The 20,255-nt window shown below is 39.9% G+C and overlaps 2 protein-coding genes across 4 annotated transcripts; both read left to right on the top strand.

Moving 5' to 3' along the window:
• Positions 1-232: 232 nt before the first annotated feature.
• Positions 233-2,271, top strand: id3 (inhibitor of DNA binding 3). The gene is made up of 3 exons (XM_039786823.1): positions 233-665; positions 1,046-1,119; positions 1,513-2,271. Exons 1-2 carry the CDS (start codon positions 366-368, stop codon positions 1,097-1,099), a joined length of 354 nt encoding a protein of 117 aa, XP_039642757.1. The 5' UTR covers positions 233-365; the 3' UTR covers positions 1,100-1,119; positions 1,513-2,271.
• Positions 2,272-6,909: 4,638 nt separating this feature from the next.
• Positions 6,910-19,211, top strand: e2f2 (E2F transcription factor 2). Of its 3 annotated transcripts, none has more exons than XM_039787098.1 (7): positions 6,910-7,777; positions 13,668-13,767; positions 14,868-15,087; positions 15,537-15,698; positions 15,825-15,939; positions 16,069-16,267; positions 17,268-19,211. In XM_039787098.1, the coding sequence occupies exons 1-7, from the start codon at positions 7,502-7,504 to the stop codon at positions 17,519-17,521; spliced, it is 1,326 nt and encodes a 441-aa protein (XP_039643032.1). In that variant the 5' UTR covers positions 6,910-7,501; the 3' UTR covers positions 17,522-19,211. The 3 variants fall into 3 exon arrangements, with proteins under 3 accessions (XP_039643032.1, XP_039643031.1, XP_039643030.1); XM_039787097.1 differs by having other exon boundaries at positions 16,072-16,267; positions 17,253-19,211; XM_039787096.1 differs by having other exon boundaries at positions 6,912-7,777; positions 17,253-19,211.
• Positions 19,212-20,255: the final 1,044 nt, after the last annotated feature.

Consider the following 20,255-nt stretch of genomic DNA (forward strand, 5'->3'; position numbering starts at 1 on the left):
ACAACCTTTTCTATCTGTTTAAAAATAAATACCACCACCTGAAATTGAGGTAACGAATTGATTGACAATCCCCTTTAGGCATCCCAGCCCTAATTTCCTCGTTATTTCCAACCTTTCCACAAGGTGATATCAGCCAATGAGAATGGGCTTGCTCTTTACACTGGCCAATCAGAACACGATGCGAGGAAGGGGGCGTCCGCAGGCGCGTATTGTATAAAGACCTAACTGTAGTCGCTGTCAGAGCACTGTAGCTTTTTAGGACAGCGACAAAGGAAGACCGCAAGAGGAAGAAAACCATCACAAACTTATACTTAAACGTCAAGCCGAGTCTTGTTGTTGTTGTTGTTATTGTTTCTGTTTTCATTATGAAAGCCATCAGTCCCGTCCGCTCGGTGAGGAGCTGTTACAAGGCCGTGTGCTGCATTTCGGAGCAGAGTCTCGCCATCAGCCGGAATAAACACTCGTGTCTGGAGGAGCCGGTGGGCGCCCTGTGCGACATGAACGACTGCTACTCTAAGCTGAAGGAGCTGGTGCCGAGCATCCCGCAGAACCAGTCGGTCAGCCAGGTGGAGATCCTGCAACATGTTATCGACTACATCTTCGACCTGCAGATCGCGTTGGAGGCGGAGGACACAGCCACGCCGGAGATGGTTTTGTCAATAAAGGTGAGGGGAGATGCGGGCTGCAGGGTGGACTCATGCTTGTCCTTCAGACACTGACAGTCACGAACAGCTAGTCGTGTAGGCCTCTAGCTCTCTGCACTATACAGATCTCTGCATTGCACTGCGAAAGACAATTTAAGTCCATGATCTGTGGATTTTGTAAAGTTTATTTCACTTGCAACACAATGTGCATCCCCGCTTGCATGCATGGCGCTAACGTTGTATTTTAGATGTGATGCCATAGCAGATGTTCTCTGATACAGTATGTAATGTTGTGGAAAACAGGTTATAGGCTACCCCCGCACACACATTATTCTTTTTTTGAATGCAATTAGAAGAGTATTGTCATGGTTGCATTGACACTCTTTTTGCTCTCCATTCAGACTGCCGACCTTGCTCGCAATTTCTCCAAAGAAGAAGGACGGTTGTGCCATTAGGACGAGGATGGCAGACCATGGTATGTATTGGTCTCTATATAATGAATCTCAATGGCTTCCTAAATAACTAAAATCACAAGAGAAATGTGCGTGGAAACATATCTTCGGGCCACTCGCTTAGAATTACAACAGCGTCTTGTTTTGACTTTAAAAATGAAATAACTTGAAAATAAAACGTGTAATACCAGCGAGAATAGTGCCGGCATTGATGTGCTCTAAGATGAAGTTCCCCGTACACTTCACATTCACCACGGTTGCCAATTAAACAGGCCAGTGAATGTGTTGCGGATTCATTGCTATCTGCCTGGGGTTAATGAAAGTTCCATGCTAGGCGCCAGTCTGTCTGCTCTCCTCTGCAGGGAGGGAGGGAGGGAGAGATCTGACTTCACTTTTCTTCCTTTCTCTCCATGCAGGTGCAGGGAAACACATGTCTCCACTTCACTCCGGGCAAGAGGACAAGAGGGGCAGAAAGGGTGGGATAGGTATTTGGGAGAGAAGGAGAAGGAGGAGGGAGGTGGAGGGTTTAAAGAAGAAAAGACAGAAAAAAATGGACTGTTTCCTAGATGAGTGGGGATCAACAGTGGTGTATGAGCAAGAAAACAGAGACTCATTCTTTGGCCCCTGGACAGACAAATCAACACACCAAAGCAGAAGCCAGGATTGGAAACTGAAAGTGACCGGCTTTGTATGCCCTCCTCCAAAAAAAACTGGGATCCCTTATAGGTAGAAATAGAAACATTGGTACATTGTTTTATTTTCCTTGTTTGTATTGCATTCCAAACCAACTTTATGGGGGTTAAACTCCACACCCAACCTAAACCCTTTCTACACCAAGTCTCACATTATCTCACATAATTGTCCCAGCCTTATTTCCACCCTCTAATCTGATTTCTAATGATCTGGAGACTATTACAACTTCATACGAATGTGTACATATCTGCTGTGGGTATGTAAGGTGTGAGTCAATTTGGATGTTGGTATTTTTTTCTGAATGGGAGTTTGGGTTTTCTTAGGTATAATCAGAACTCTATACTAGAGTTAATTGTAAATGTTTGTAGGGATTGTGTTATTTCTACAGACAATGAACTGTGAGTTTCATAAACTCTTTATAATAATGTTTGCTTTGTATGTATGTATGTTCTTATGTAATGAAATAAAAAAAAGATGTGAAACAGTTTGGCCTTTATGGTATACATTTATGAAATTTCAATGAGTGTGAACTCTCAACGTGTTATTCAGAAAATAAAGGTGATGGTGACGTGACTTTTCAGCTTTGGATGACAATGAAATGCTGATACAACAGGATGTATTCAGATGAATCTTGAGGTTGAGTGGTTGGAAATCAAACGAAGGGAGTTTCCTGTGAGTGCTTCTAATTTTCCAAAGAATGAGTTACCACCAGTAAAAAGCAGTTGAACTTCCTAAATGGTGTAAGAAGAGAGGATGTTACGTGACCATAAACCAACCATTCTGATCATTCATAAATCTTGAGAGCATTGAACATTCATGACAATAGATCAGCATGTGCATAAATATGCCGCCTTGACGTTGGAAGCTGAAGAGCATCACCTCTAATATAGCATTTATTCAACTTTACCAATAACAACACTTTTTTTTAAGCCTTTTATAGGCCTATTATATAGGAGTGGAAGCTCCACTTATGTAATAATATAATAATTAGGGCTACAGAAAGAATACAACTGTCTAATGACACATGAGCAGTTTTGTAAATGATGTACTGTCCTTAGCTGGTCTCAAAAGCTGAGCAAACTACTCCACCTTGTGGAGTTATCTGGAGTTTCAGGTATTTGTTGGCACTTATTTACAGTCTTCATCTGGATCACCAGCAACAATAAATAATCTTGTTATATATAGTCTTACCAAACTTTAAAAAGGGACACGAAAGAATAAAACAATCAGAATCTCTCTAATATGTTTAAGAGTTGACTAAGTTGGCCTAGTTCTGACCGTCATACTGCTAATAATGAGGTTGCAACTCCATCTAGTGGTAAAAATGTGTTATTGGCTCAAAGTTTTCAAGCCACTGGAGCACTTCGGACAAATTATGATGAGCTACTAGGTGTGAAGAAATTTTCATATTGCTTTGCGATACCTTTGTGAACTATAAAATAATCATTAATTTATTCCTTCTGTCATACATGTACATGTACTAGGCTCTTACAACCTATTTATATTTAGACTATTGTCCATACTGTATAATGTATTCATATGTAGACTACTACACTACTTATACGAATGCACTACATATTTTGGGTACTTGTTGCACATGTTTATACTGTACATGTATCTTAACATATTCATTTCACACTGTTCATACTGTCAATACTGTTCCTACTTTATAAAGCTTGCATATTCATATCTACCCCTTACTGTTTAATATTATTCATTATATTACCACAATACTGTACATATGTAGGCTACATTACTCTGTAAGCTACTTTACTGCTTTTTTGCACTTCTGGATGGATACTAAACTGCATTTCATTGTCTCATTACTCTGTGCAATGACAATAAAGTTGAATGTCTAATTTCAGGCGTGTAGTTAGATCAGGTGTTGTACTGGTTTGCATAACACTGTAAGGCAATAATGCCATTTGTACCTCACCTCAAGTTTGAAAATCAGGGGACAATATACCATGAACACCTACATGTATAACAACAACAAACAATGGGCGAAAAATTGGCATAGAGTAGAATCAACACCTACATAACTTTTACAAAGGCACTATTGTATTAGAATCTATAAGACACTTGTTTATGATATTGTATCTGCTTCATACATTTTTGTTAGAATATATGGTTAATTTGACATTTGTGTGTGTTTTAATTGAAAGAATCAGGAAGAAGATAAACCGGAAACAATGCTTGAGGCTTCAGTACTCAATCCACACCATAAGATGGGGGTGTTGGATGAGAATGCAACAACTTGTGTCCTCCTGACATCCGAGGAATGTGAGCACTCTAAACACAAGATAAGCTCGTAGCTTTGGATGTCAAAATGAACTTTTGCAGGTCAAGTACTGCTTTGACACAGAACTGCAACCCTTTGACCTCACAACAAATCCAGATTGGTGTGATACAAAACAGAGATTACTGAGCATACAGTAAAAAACAAATCAACCCAGGCCTACATGTAATCCATCTAGCGTGCCATCAGTCACATGAACTAAATACAATCGGCTGTAAATCAATGCAGAAAAAGCCCATCACTGCTGTTTTTAATTTTTTTTTTATTTTTAATTTAACCTTTATTTAACCAGGTTAGTCTCATTGAGATATAAAATCTCTTTTTCAAGAGAGACCTGGCCAAGATAGCAGAACACGTTAGTTACATATAAAAACAATTTACAATCACAAAACAAACACAAAAGAGGCAAAGACAACTAAAGTGCATTTCAATTAAATTAAAGTACCATTAGTTAAAACATTTGCACGTGTGGATGGACTCATGTTTTATGGTTTTAACCTAACCTTTAAAATCGTTTAAGGAAATTAGACACTGTAATTTGAGTGTTTTCTGTAGGTCATTCCAAGTAGAAGGTGCAGCAAACATGAAAGCCTTTTTAAAGAACTCTGTCTGGGCTTGAGGTACATTCAATGAGATAATGTTCTGAGACCGTAAACCATAAGTACTCTGTGTAAAAGAAAGAAATTCAGATATGTAACATGGGAGCCTGCCTAAAAATGCCTTTGTATATGAACATATAAAGGTGAATAAGCTGGCGATTTGACAGAGAGGGCAAATTCACTGTGTGGGTGGATAATGTATTGAGGAAGTGGCTGCAATTTTGAACTGAACCTTAAAGCTCCATGATACACAGCATCCAACAACTGAAGACACTTTGATGGGGCATTCATGTACACAGATTACCATAATCAATAATAGAGAGAAATGTGGTATCAACTAGCCTTTTTCTGGCAGAAAAAGTAAAACAAGATTTGTTCCTAAAGAAAAAAACCTAGCTTCAACCCAACTTTTTTTTACCAGGTTCTGTATATGAAGCTTAAAAGAAAGGTAATCATCAATTAAAAGTCCTAAAAATTATATATATATATATATATTTTGATGTGCCAGCACTTTTTCTGTTTGTCTGGCCCCGTAGTGAGCCTTCACTGTGAGGTATTTCACACTATCTTACAACGATTTTAAACACACGCGACATATTTACTTTGGGCCATTTCAATTCCATATGAACTTGATGGAGGGTTTTTTTCACTTTAGAAAACAGTATTCAATGACAAGTAATAATACAAGAATAAAAATGATGCCATGGCTTCACTGATTTACATATAAAATATATATATTGTGTTATCAGTCAGGTCAATTGTGTGTATAGCCCAATGTATCATTGTGTTTTGCAGGCTCGTTTCAGCCCAAGCTCTCTAAAGAAAACAAAGGTAAAATGTTCCCTCAACATTATATTAATAGTTTTTAATTAGTGATTCAGACCACATTAAACTACAAAAAGGATCACAAAATCTATGACTGTGGACAGCAACATCTCTAATGATTGTACAGCATTTCGTACTTTGGTATGAAAGAAGAAGGAACAGAGGGAGGACATGATTTAAGTTGCACTATGTGGAGGGACAATTCTGTCAGTATTTCTAGTCTTTAACATCTGTTTAATGTTGCAATATCGTGTACAAGGCAAATGTCTCAACCACCAGACAATTGAGAATGATCTTATCTAATCCAGTGTAAGCAACTGTGTCAGCTTTTCCCCCCCACCCTTGATCCTTTATATGCATAAGCTAATGTATATGAAGTCATTTGGTGCTTTATTTAGTGAATAATGCATAACTATCTTGTATTCAGAACATTTTTAGATTTCATGTTTTGAAATGATGATAAAATGTAGTTCAAATCGAGGCATGACAATAGGGCTTGCTTTGGATGGGAGTCTGCTTTGCCTTGGCCAATGGGGGTCATGTCATATGGCTTGGGTCTGGTAGCTGTGGATGGGGGAGGGGTTGTTTTCTTTCAATATCTCCTCTGAGCCAATAAGCAAGAGTGGTACTGAATGAATCCAATTATCATCGACAAACCAGCCCCAGAAACACCTTGCACCAGGCCACAATACACTTTCATCGAGAAGATATATGGCTTCCCATGTAGGCTTAACAATGAAATGGCTCCTTTCTAACATGTTTAATGATAAATATAAATTACATTCAATTTATATTTATCTAACATTTCACTTGAATTTCAACTTAATTTTGAAATTTCAACTGAAATCTCTAAAGTTAGATAAAAACAGTTCCACACATTTAAAAAATATGCACTGTATCTGATTGTTCCACTTCTTTACTAAAGCTAGCCCTAACCCATGATTAATCCTATACTATAATATTAAGTTCAATTTTCGCATAGCAATTTTGTGGATGCACCATTGCATCAAAGGGGAAATTCTAAATGTTTTGTACACTTTACATAGAAATTCAATTGAAGGTTAGTGTACTGTGATGCAATATGTGGGTCAAATTGTCACTCACCGTGGCCTGCGGTAACCATAATAAGTGTAGTAACAACAAAGTTATAACTCTCTTATTATATGTCTGATTATATGGACTAGACTCATTCTTATTTAAAATAATAAGTGGTTATTGTCTGCAACTCCAGCCTGGTAATAAAAGAACATTCTGTCTCGAAATTACGCTACTGTCCCTTTAAGAACACCAGCACCATCCGCGTACAACTGTTTTATGCAAATGTGACAAGCCGAACGTGCCGTGAGCCAATCAGAGAGGAGTTCTAACCGCGGGAGATCTAAATTTCGCGGGACGAAGTTTGGCGCTAAAAAAGCTGTTCTTCCCCAGCTCTTGTCCTGTTGTATGGAGAGCGGAGCTCTGAGGTGGACGGACAGGAGTCACATACCGGTTCGGATTCCGCATCAGAGGGACTCACAATAAATTGTCAATCTCAAGGTAGAACCTGATCTTAATAAGACCTGGTAGCCTTCTGGTACTGGACTTTAAAATACTGGTTGTTTGAAGTAGATTATTTATTTAACCAGCAGTTTTTCGTAACTTGTAACGTTAGGTCAAGTTTCCTCTGCACTTTGTTACGTTACCGGACAAAGGAGAACATCACCGACTAGTCTGTTCTAGTATTTACTGATGAACAATATTAGAAAATACCGCTGAATTGTCTGTTTAACCCATGCATTTTGCTTTTAATAGGCTGCTTTCAGCTGTATGAGTTGCTCTTGGCTCTTTTGTTATTATTATTCGCCAGGGTGGAAATATATGTTCATACAAAGCCTATAGCAGCAGCAACTTGCTAATAACCGGGAACGATTTAGCAGTGCATTGATCAACTTTGCTAACGTTACCAGCTTGACAAATCCGGTTGAGTTTAGTTTAAATTGACTCAAGAAAATGATGCGGATGCCCAAAGGCGTCTCTCTGGCATCGGGTCGGCCAGTAGCGGGACTGCCTTGCCCTCAGCAGAAGATGAAGGTTTTGTCCACCGGAGGAGTGAAGACCGAGTTCTTCAACACCGGACTGTCCAGCCCGCCGATGAGCACGGTACCAGCCGGCTATTTCACCCAGATCTGCAACACCGCCGCGGCTGAACAAAGAGCCAACAGCCTGTATTCAACCCCCCACGGACCAGAGGCTAAACCCATCAGATCATCCTCCGGGCGCCTGCCGGTAAAGATTCAAATACAAGCCCGCACTACAAATACACCATTTTTAATAACTAAATACAACGTGTGTCCTGTACAGTGAGTTATGTGGGCGGAATAATTCTTGATTTCCATCGGTATGCATGTGAAGCAGCGTTTGGGGCACATTCAAATATGTTTTGACGTGATAAGCCACAGAGGAGCCACTGTGACTGCTGCTGAATGTGTATGAATGGTGTGTGTCCCTTTGCCTGCCATGTTAAGTTGTGTGACATCTTTTCCCGCAGTCCAGCTGTAGCGAGACGAGACCAGACACTGTGTGTGTGTGTGTGTGTGTGTGTGTGTGTGTGTGTGTGTGTGTGTAAATGTGTGTTTGATGGATTTGGTGAGGGGGGGGTTGGTTGATAGTGTTTGGAGAGTGTTTGGGGCCCCTCGCTTGTGAAAAGGAAGGATGAGTGGCCTCCACAGTGGGAGATAGCCGGGGCAGCAGTGGTGGCTTTTACACTATCAAACAATGACCAGGCTGGTGGCAGACATGAATGTAAACACAGCATTGTACTGTTCTATTAACCCTTGTGTGAACTAAAAATCAGCTCTAATTTGACAAGAAATGTTCCTAAGTCATTGGTATCAATCCTATTTGAACAGCTTTTTTTGTGATTACACCCATATCACAGCTGCTTCAACTGCATCTGTCATTGAGGCAATACAGGACCGGTGTAACCTGTTCATATCACTGTAGGAAGGAGGTGGAGGTCAGAAGTCATAACCAGACAACTGGTGTGTTTTCCTGAGAGCTGATGTGTGTATGCTCAGGTGAAAAGAGCTCTTAGACACACATCATTCTCGACTGTGTGATTTGTTCATGTGAAAAAAAAAATGTGAGCGGTATTCGTGCCATGTCTAAACAGTAAACTTTCTATTCCTGAAGGATTATTTGAAAAGCTTTATGATCTCAGCAACGTGTAAGTGCTCCACACCTGCTGTTGCTTGTTATATTTGGTCTTTTCTTTCTTGCCAGCCAGCCTTGTAGTCTTTTCGAGTTACTGAATTGCAGTAAGGCTAAAGGGGTTAGGGGTTAGAGTGTGTACAGGGTCTCCAAATCTCATGTTAACCCCCTGCCCTTGTAGCCTGTATTCACTAATAGGCCCTTCAAGAGGATTAGCTGGACATAAGTAAAGTGAGAAATAGGCTACCACCTGGCTTATTATCACATGCCAAATTATGTATGTATGTATGTATACTTCGATTCATACATGTAAAGTGATAGAATTTTGTTTACTGACTTAGACATATGTTTTTCCCCTTTTTAATCCAGCATTAAGACCAGTTCATGTGACCTAGTGACATAGTCTGGGCCTAAAACTGGCCCAGACTAAATAGTGTGTCTTGGATGTGGGGTCATAGGGTTTCTATCATCAGAAGATGGTGACTTTTTGCTGATAGGGAGCCAGAGAGCTGAGTGTGTTTTCTCACTGATAATGGTGTTGTGCCATTCTTTCTCTCTGCCATACATACATACAGTGCACACACACACACACACACACACACACACACACACACACACACACACACACACACACACACACACACATATATATATATGTATGTATATATATATGTGTGTGTGTGTGGATATCATAGTATCATATATATATGTTTGGATTTGTTGTGAACAGTAACTTCTGTTTTTAAGTGATTTGAAGAAAAGCAGGTATTCTTAGTTATCACACATGTCACAAGTAACGTAGAAAAGAGTAATATTGCAAAGCAGGTTTCAAAAGTCCCAAAGTCCCATGATTATGAAACTTCCTCAGCATATTTCAGTTAATTAAGTAAACTTCCAATTCTAGTGGGGAGAAGCACCTTAAAGTCTTACCAGCAAGTGATGCTATGAGTAGGGGAAGGGCTAAAACTAAAGAAATATTTGTAGGCCTAATCCCTCTTGGTTCCCTTTTCTAAAGGACGGATCTTAAAGCTTTTTCCCTCCTTCCTTCTACTCTTCATCAAAAACATTTAAGGTGATGATCTCAGAGCTTCCTCTTTTTAGTCTTTATTTTCACTGGAGAAAATGTGCATTTTTTTCTTGAATACTTACTTTTTTTCTGGGTTTTCTGGAAGCGTTTTAGTCTCTGACACAGAACTGAATTTCTAAATTACTGACAGCTGCCCCTGCAGTTTTTTTTTTGGGTCACCCCACTCTGAATTCACTAAATACAGAGATTTAGATGAAGGACAAAACAGTATCCAAATTAAGCTACGCTTCAGTTTTCAGCCACAGAGCATCACTGCTGCAGCTGGTATGGACTACAAATACATTCTCTGGTTTCATACACCCTGTTGACAAATGGTCTTCCTAGGTTGTCACTTTATATTAGCTGTACGTGAAATAAAAATAGATGCAAGGATGCCATTATTTTATGTTTAAAGGGAATAATAAATAAATAAATTATTTCAAGTTATCGCTGTACTACTGAAGATAGTAGTGACTATAGAGTCGTTATGTGCTTGCTGACACAGCAGCTCCATTGCACGTTCAGTCACCAGCCTTATGTTTACAGGAAGTGTTGCTTCTTCACGTACAGCTTCATTTCCTTCAACTTAAACAACACTACAATCACCACTGTCTTTTTAGCTTCTTTTTTTTTTTTTTTTTTTTTTTTTTTAAACTGGGTAACAGGATGCTTGGCTCAGCATGAAAACCTGAGTTCCTTTAAATACAAACAAATCTTTACAGTCATGCATCCTTATTCCATCGCTCAAAAGTTTACTTGTGGGGAATGTGCTTTTGAAACGTTGTTTCTTTGACTGAATAAGTTAACTTTAGCTGCAGAGATCTTGTCTTTACTATTAATCATGCTAAATGTAGTAAACGGCAGTGTAAAAGTGACTGTCATGTGGCTTTTAACCAGGGTGTGTAGACCGTTGATAATGTTTTGTCACTGTTTCCTTTCGGATTGATAGTGATGTAAATGTGTTACAGGATTCAGGCCTCCCTCCAAAGTCCAGTGAAGCCCTTTCTCTCTATGATTATAATTGTGCAACAAACCACATTGACTACAGCCAAATGGCACACTAGATGCATCTGCATAATGTCCACCAGAAACAATGTCCCACTTATTCCCTGCTTATGTCACATGTGCATGCTTCCAGTTTTTCAGGAAGTGTGCGCTATCTGCCAAAACTGCATCAGCATTGTCTTTTATGAATTACTCTTTCTGCTTTGCGGGAAAACAAACATCTTTTATGTAACTTCCAGTGTCTTGAATCACCTTGTGTTTCAAGAGATTCTTCTCGGAGCCCCTCTGGTGAGCCCCCATTCAGACTGATGACATTCAGGTGTGACATTGGCCACATTGCCAACTGTATACACTGACCCAAAATCTCTCTCTGCTTCCCTATTCCCTCTCACTCACCTTGTTTTACCCCGGCCTCAGGCCAGCGCAGGCCCTGGAGCATGATGTTCTCAATAGGGGGAGTTGTGCATTTCAAAGGAGCCTGCTCTCCCCCCTCTCTCTCCACCACCAACCCAAATTGGCAGATCCCCCCCCCCCTTTTTTTTTTTGTAGGCATTGTTTTTCTTTTGACTTTCCAAGGGTGTGGTAGTGAGGGATTTGTGTACAGAGGAATAGACGTTTGCAGGCATAATGTAACTTGCTCTGGGCTTGGATGGAATCTGAGTCCCATGCAGCCTGACAGACAAGGTTTGTTGGTTTGACGAGAGGCCCAAGCAGTCCTTCACGTGACTGTGACTTTGTGTGTGAAAAGCCGCTGTGGAGATTTCACCAATGAATCAGCCAATGAATGTACAGCAAACAGAAGAAGCCACATGCGGTGCTTTGGGTGTAACTGGGCAGGCGAGTCTTTGAGATAACTAGTTAATAGGAGTGTACTTGGCTCAGGCGTTTGCCATTTCCTCTCAGCAATTGGCCCACACAGTAACTACATCAGAACAGACTTTAAATTGGTTAACATGTGCCTACTATAATAATTACAATGCACACAATGTCCAGCTTTCTGTCCAAGACAGATTTAGTCAATTTAGTCTTTCGGGATGTTATGTGTGTCCTGATATGTGTCTTAAGCAGCATGCCTGTGTGCTTGCCTATAAATCGACAGACAACAGTCTTTCCACCACGTGAAACGGTGTTTGCGTAATATGGTTGACTCACCAGAGAAATCCCTCATGCAAAAAAGGGAGCACCCAAGCCCCCACCTTCACTCATACAGCTGCAGGGTGAAACCGTTGGTTCCCCTCTTACAACATGTCACCACTCCTGTGGCTGTGACTCAAAGTATAGACCTACAAGCCTGAAAAATGTAGACATGGTGCAGCTTGATCTGTACATTTAGATCATGGAAGTTATGAAGCTGAAACTAATTCTAATGTCAAGGCTACTCTACTTTTTATACAGTACTTGTGCTGGGACCAGACAGACCTTCTCTCCATTGTGACAACAGCTGTCACTGCTTGTAGACACTCCAACCAGTATCTCATTCCTCTCTGTGACCCCTGGTGTTTGGCAGCTACTGTCAGGACTCTGAGCTAACAAAAACACAGTTTTTAATCTCCTAAATAAATGCTAACAGTCACCATTTGGTTCAGAGTAGCTGGTCACTCACTGCCCTGAACTGTGTATTTCTCTGTCCTACTTAAGTTACTGTATGGTAGGCTGTAGGGATTAAAAGATGCCCCGCCAGCACCACACACATTTGCTGTGCTGCTCCAGATGTCACCAGTCAACAGGTGGACATGTCAGGGAGCACACTGGGACAATAGCAGCCTTCATTATCCCCACAGTCAGACAGGCTCATCCCCACATGGTCAAGTCAATTCAGCACTTTTTCTGTCTCAGAAAAAGTCAGTTGCCTAAACCTATTAGCTAAAGCTACTGTGGTGACAAAAAGGGATTACTGTTATTACTTATTTGTGAAGAGACATGGAGGAATGGTGATTTTGTGAGACAATACAGAGCTGAAAGGATAAGAGAGGACACATAAACTGAGTGACTGAGGTGAGGTCCTAACCAGATGCAGCAAATTACCCAGCAGCCTCAGTGACGCCTCGCTGAAAGCCCACGCCTCGTTAGCTCAGTCACCAGAGTGTTTTGTGTGGGCGCACTGTGTGATGAGGGGAATAAAGCAGATTGACTGCAAACTTTCTTGTCCCTCGTATTGTAGTTAGCAATTAGCTGGCAGGAATTTTGCGTGTTGCCACTTTGCACAACTTTTCCTTTTTCAGACAGTTGGTCATTTCTCAATCCTGGGAGGCTTGGTTCATGTGACTTTCACTTTTGTTGTTGGGCCTATGTAGGTCATTGAAAAAAAAATGTGGTCACATGAAGATATTTAATATTTATTGGTCTAAAGGTTGTGTGTGTGTGCTTTAGATTGTGTGTGTGTGTTATGTTGTGGAGGAAAAGAGACCTAGAGAGGCTTTGGAGGGGGAGGAGAGGTCATTGAGTTATTCCAGGGATCTCCTTGCCATTTGCAAGCACTGGGTTGAGAGAAGATCACCCCCTTTCCCTATACCCCCCCACCTCCCTCCCCCCCCACACACACACACACAAGACCCCCTTAAAGTGCTTGGGAAAGTGTGACGGTTGCTTTGTTCCTGCACTTGAGGGCTGTTGGCACATTTACGACAGTTTTCAACAACCCCCTTATTTAGCACTTTTACCAGCATTGATGTCACTGTTTCATGGATTGGCTGGACGTGCCCTACACACTTCATTATCATGATTTAACATTTAACTTGTCAAGTAGGATGAAAGATTTCCAGCAGACTATAGAATTCAAATGGGGAATATGTGCACAAACTATATTTTTATGATGTCATAGTGAACACTGCAACTATAATAAAAAATGTTTTTCTTTTTTTAACTCATGTACATGAACTTTTTTTTTCTCTCTAGGCTAAAAGGAAGCTGGATCTAGAGGACCCTCTTTACCTGCCGGAATTCCGCACACCAAAAGGCAAATGCGGCATCGCGGCCAGGATACCAAGTCCAAGGAGTGAGTACACCCACTACAGATCAGAGTGTAGACAGATGTGAGAGTTGTGGTGTATTGCAGTGGGTTTTGTGTCTAGATGATTGAGATTCACCAGTTCTACTAGTGGTATATATGCTGATAACATCTCTGTAGTGCTTCTATTCAAGTTAAATAAGGTTTACAGTACAAAAAGGGAGAAAGAAACACCCTCCACTGGGAGCAGAAAGCACACTAGGAACACTAAAACGGGAACATTGCGATTACAAAAAATGAACAGAAAGTTGTAACCTTCGTAGATTATGGTAGAGTTATAATAATTATAAAGACGAGCTGTATAAAAACACCAATAAAATGCTGTCAGTACAAAAAGATACGCCTCAGGAGTCCAAAGGGGGCAGGTAGGGGAGGGGTTGGGTGTTAGGGTTAGTGGACGGAGCAGTTGTATGGGGTACATGGTCACAGAAGGCAGGGGTTGGGTAGCTTAAAAGAGGGAGGAGGCCCTGCTCTTTGGACCAGTCCAGGAGAAGTGCAGCACAGGAGGCTCAGGAACTAAATTTAAAAAAAGTCAAATTGTTAAATCAGTAACAGATTAAAAGGTGATGGCTTGTTTGAGATGTAATTTTTGCATACAAATGGTCAACATGTGAGAGACAGTGGCAGATCAGAATGGCACAGAGCAGACAGTAGCATTACTTAATGAATTTGTCTGTTTCAAATGTCATGTACAATAATGTGCTTTGGGGTAATAGAGATCTACTGTGAGGTGGTATCTGTGGTGTGAAGATTGTTTACAATCAATGAATAGGATTGTAAACAAAGAATGCTACATGAGTCACATTCACACAGGAATTACAGTAATCAACACATTTATATAATAACATTTTACACTAAAATCGTGGGAGGAGACTGAGCTGTTGGAAAGATTTGCAGCATGTTAAATTTCTCTGCAACAACATTTTGTGTAAATAAATCTAATGAAGTGTAGTGTAAATATTCATAGTTTTTTTTTTTTTATCGCTTATATTTTCTGTTAAATATCCACACGTCTTTGTCTGTTGGTCCTGCTTTTATTTCTAACTGTTCCCCTCTCCATATGCTTTTGTCTGTATCTTTGCTCTCAGCTCCAAAGTCTCCAGGTGAGCGGACACGCTACGACACCTCTTTGGGCTTGCTGACCAAGAAATTTGTGGGTCTGATCGCGGAGTCTCCTGATGGAGTCCTCGACCTGAACTGGGCCACTGAGGTTCTGGAGGTCCAGAAGAGACGCATCTATGACATCACCAACGTCCTGGAGGGAGTCCAGCTTATCCGAAAGAAGTCCAAGAACAACATCCAGTGGCTGTAAGTACCAATTGAAAAGTGTTAATATTTTGAGCACCTGATACACAGATATATTAGAATATACACAGTATATTACAACTAATCCAGTACACCATAGACTACAGCTACAACAGTTTTCACTGAGTGAATCAACACGTTTTACACAGTCTCAACAAAAAATGAAAATACATTTCAAAAGTTTGTGTTTATTAAGAAAAGCTGTTTTGTTGGACTACAAACTCAGTGTTTTTATCCCTGCTTATACTTAGCTTATCTGACTCCTAGTGGATGGTAGGGGGCACTGCAAAATATCTAGACAACATTGAACAACCTCCAGTCAACCATGTAGACTGCTTATTATCTATACACTGTGTGTCTTTGTTTTTGAGTTGTTATGACACCTACAATTGTTACTGCAATCAGATCATCACATGTTTTGTTTATTGATATGTTCATGTGTGTTCTCGTAGGGTTGGAGATGTATTTGAGGGTGGTGCAGGCGGAGGAGAGAAGGCTTGCGCCCTGAGGAAAGAGCTTGGAGACCTGGAGAGAGTAGAGCGATCTCTGGATGAACTGATCCACTCCAGCACCACACAGCTCAAACAACTCACCGAATATGAAGATAATAAGAGATATCCTTTACATCCAGCTGTGTGCGTGTGTCTACATCGTTCTCTGGTGGTCTTCTGGGTCTGGTTATACATGCAAATATCCACTTAATTTCTTCTGCTGTTATCACCCTTGACCACACACTGTACATTGGGCTATGTGACATATCAGGACATCCGCTCCATCGGCAGTCTCCGAGACCAGACAGTCATTGCCGTCAAGGCCCCTGCTGACACCAAACTGGAGGTGCCAGACACGGCAGGGGTAAGAAAACATATTTAATTTAATTGTTGGTAAAAAACTCTCCAAAAAACAAATAGAATACAGTCAATGAAACCATGAGCACTGTATATGTGTATTAAAAAAATGATTTTCTCTTTTTTCTCCTTACAGCAGGGGTCATTACAGATCTATTTAAAGAGTAAGAATGGCCCCATTGAAGTCTATCTGTGTCCAGAGGAGGGTCTTGAAGATGCTAGCCCAGTTAAAAGCGCTGTCACCCCTAAAAAGGAGTTCCCTCAACCGCTTGGCCCTCCAACTACAACCCCAATGGGGCCACCAAGCTACAGCATCAAAGAAGAGCCTGTTGAATGTAAGCTGAGTTTTCTGTAGGGTCATGAACAGTACAGTAGGATTCTGTCTTAATTCTCACACTGGGAGCTTATTGGTTGATGAGTCAACTTATTCCGACAATAGGTGGTGTGGGAGGCCCTGATTGCACTCATGCACTGGTCTCGGGGAGCTGCTTTGCTTTTGCTTTTGGAAGCAGCCTTCTGTAGCTAGCCTGGCTCTGTCCAGATTGAACAAATAAACCGTAACTATTTCTTGAAACACAACCGTTCATCTCCTGGTAACAACAAGTCTGAGAAATTACTGCACCCGTGTCTACATTAGCCGCTACAAGCATACTACACATGAATTTGTGCATCTGAGTAAATCGGGTTGACACAGTTGGTAATGGAGGTGCCAGGTTTTGACAAGGAAGGAGAATATGTGAAATAAAAAAGACGATATCTCTGGTTCTGCTGCTTCGATTTTGATCCTTTGTCCATTGTAAGTCTGACAATATTATAGTATTGCAATGCTTAATCAGTGAAGTACTATTTTGATATTTGATTATTTTTAATTAGTGAGCTTTATAGGCATTAATAGGTGTATTTTTGAACGTCCATTCTTAATGCTAAGCCCTCTGGCTCTAGCTCCATACTTAATGCACAAACATGGGGGATGTATCAATGTTCACATCGAACTCCCATCTAAAGTATTCTCATAACATTTTCAATCAGTGATACACAGAACAGTAAATATTAGATTAAAAACCCAATACTAAATAGAGAGCAATTTTTTTTTACAATTATGGCTAATAATAACACAAAAGTTAAGATACATTGCGAAGATTACTCAATATATAAAAGGAATACAAATCACAAGGATGAAGTTAAATAAATAAAACGTGTATAAGGAGGGACAAAAAGGCCAAAAGCTAAAATAAATTAAATTCATTACAAATTTAAGCATTCAAGACACATTTCATGCTAAAAAGATGAACATATTTTCTGTCCTCTTCTTAATCATAGCCAACATGTCTACAGCAGCTCCAGCCACCTCCTCAGCCTCCAATTCCGCGCTGCTGGACGTCGAGCGTCTGTTGGGTTTGCCCCCCAGCCTGCTCCAGATCACAGATGACCAGCTTCCTTGCACTTCATTCGCCCCAGACCCCAACACCCCCTTTGTGAGTTTCTCACCGCCTCTGGACCACGACGATTACCTCTGGAGCCTGGAGGATGGCGAGGGAGTGTCAGATTTCTTCGACACCTATGATCTTGGAGAACTGTTGAAGAGCTGAGGTGTAGATGAAGGAGGGGGTGGGGGGAATTTGGGGAGATTTGTGGGAAATATTTAATACACTATTGAAGCCATCACTATTTGTTTTTACCTTGCCTGTTTTAATTCCAGTGATTCCAAAGGAGGAGTTACCCCCTTTGTTTATTTTAATAAAGTAAAAATAATTTGTACATATTATTGTAAAAAATGATCGGACTGGAAGGTTGGGTGAGGCTGAGATTGACACAGAAGTGTAATCTCCAACCATCAGGAAACACTGTTTAAAAAGCAGGGATTGTTTTGGATTTTCTGTCACATTTACAGATTGCGCTACAAAGATAAAACTTGTAACAACATAACATACAAGACAGGAGTTATTATGCATATCACATCACCAGCAACCAAATCTGATGCATTTGATTATCAGGCAGGGTTTACAGTGTGACAACTCAGGAATTAGTTTTCTTCATTGTTTCCAAAGTCTTAATGTTGTGTGCCACTCTTTGGCCCGTAGGGGGCAGCCTTGTATTATGTTAGCTTTAACTGCCATGCAGCTTTACATGATTCAATCACCGGATAAGAGAAAGCTAAAGCCATCAAGAGCCATACACAGGGTGTGTTTTTGAAGAGTCTATCTACTTTTACACTGACCAAATTAAGCTGTGAATAATACCGGTCTGAGCACACAGTATTGTGTGAAATCTGATTTTCAAGGTGCTCATGTTGCTTCTGTCTGATCAGGTTTGCTCTCTCCTGCCTTGAGCTTTATGTCGGACCTTGTTTGGTGCTGCAGTGTGTGCCAAAATGCGAAAGGCAGCTTTTGAAACCCAATAGTGGGCCCAGATCCAGAGTTAATGACTGATAATGGGTACTTTGTGAACACATACAATCTCTGACTGAGCAAGAGGGTCACACTCACTCTTGTTGGTTTGGCAGCTTTATTTCAAATCCAGGTGCTCCTCTATTGATAAGAGTTTGAATCTGAAGTCTGAATTTAATAGAATTTTTTTTTTATTTAGTAGTGTGAAACTACTATTGTATTTCTGAGGAAATGACCCAAAATAAATTAAAATGCAGCATCTGTGTTGCAGGTGTGGTAAAGGGGGGTTAATGGATGTAATTAAGGTTTAATTAGAGTAGCGATTTGCGTTTCCTCTTGTTCAGAAATGAATGAAGTCAGTTGATCTAGCAGCAAAAGAAACAAGAAGGATTTCATATATTTACTGTTAAATTTTTCCCACATGTGCTGGTGTATCCCTTTAAAATGTCAGACATGCACCCGCCAGCTGTGACTTTTATGTGTTAAAAGTTTTTTTTCTAAGCGTTCTAGATATTTGGAAATTTGAATTTCATGCTGACGTATTTTTGGCTTTCCCTCTACACTGCTGCAGAGATAAGCTAACTGTCCTGTCCTAACAAAACTTGAAATGTGTGTTTGTGTGTGAATTTGACAGTTTGGGAAATGGGTGTCATGGTGTGTTTTTGTGTGTTTTTACGATGTAGATTAGAGGATGTGAATTCAGAATTTGTAGTTTTTTTTCTATGAGCATTATTTTTCTGGTATTTGTACATAATTTGTTTTGTATTTATACCTATTTTGTCTGAATTTTTTGAAGATTGATACATTGTTTTTGTATGACATGCGGCACTTAATATTTTGTAATATTGTGTGGTCTGTTTGAAATGATGAAATAAATACTGAAGCCATTGTTTACACTTGGAACTGTTACCCATTTTTATTTTTCTCACTTGTCATGTCAGGAACCTGTAGTTTCTGTAGAAATGTGTTAATTTTTTCCAACAAAACTGCAGTTGAAATACATCTAATCTTCATGCATCATTGCTTTTAATTTGTTTTTCGCCAAGCCTTTGCAATGTATTCCTTAATATGACCTGACTCTTGCTGAAATATATAACTGCTACAGCAATTATGGAACAAACTGAAGAAATCACCAATGCTATAGACAAAAAGCACTATTTAGTAAGTATCTTTGTGGATCTTCAAAAAGCGTTTGATACGCTGGACCACAAGATATTGTTGCATAAATTATATAAATACGGTATCAGAGGTGTGGCACACCAATGGGTTACCAGTTATTTAAAAAACAGAAGTCAGTTTGTTGAAATTGACAATATAAAATCTAAAAATTTTAATATAACTTGCGGGGTACCACAAGGATCGGTCTTAGGACCTATACTTTTTCTACTGTATGTAAATGACATTGTGTCTGTGTCACAGTTATTTAGGTGCATTCTGTTCGCGGACGATACCACTTTATTTTATTCAGGAAAAAATATAAAAGATGTCCTATATATTGTAGAGAATGAAGTAGTTCAATGCTAATAGATTGTCCCTAAATATCAGCAAAACAAAATTTATGATATTTTGTAGTAAAGGGAAGTATGTTGAAACGTCATTGTTTATTAATGGATTAGAAATTGAAAGGGCACATGCGATTAAGTTTCTAGGTATTATGATTGACGAACATTTGACATGGAAATCACATATTGATAATATCAAAGTAAATGTATCCCAAATAACAGCTGTGCTGTATAGAGTTAAAGATTCTCTAAATAAGAATGCATTGTTTTTGTTGTACAATTCATTGATTGTTCCATATCTGACTTATTGCATTGAAGTGTGGGGAAGTGCCTGCAAAACATACATTAATCCAATCATACTTTTACAGAAAAGAGCGATTAGAGTTATCAGTGGAAGTGGATACAGAGATCCAACTAATCCTTTATTCATACAA

The sequence above is a fragment of the Perca fluviatilis genome, chromosome 20 (genome assembly GCF_010015445.1).
Source record: "Perca fluviatilis chromosome 20, GENO_Pfluv_1.0, whole genome shotgun sequence".
Lineage (NCBI taxonomy): Eukaryota > Metazoa > Chordata > Actinopteri > Perciformes > Percidae > Perca > Perca fluviatilis.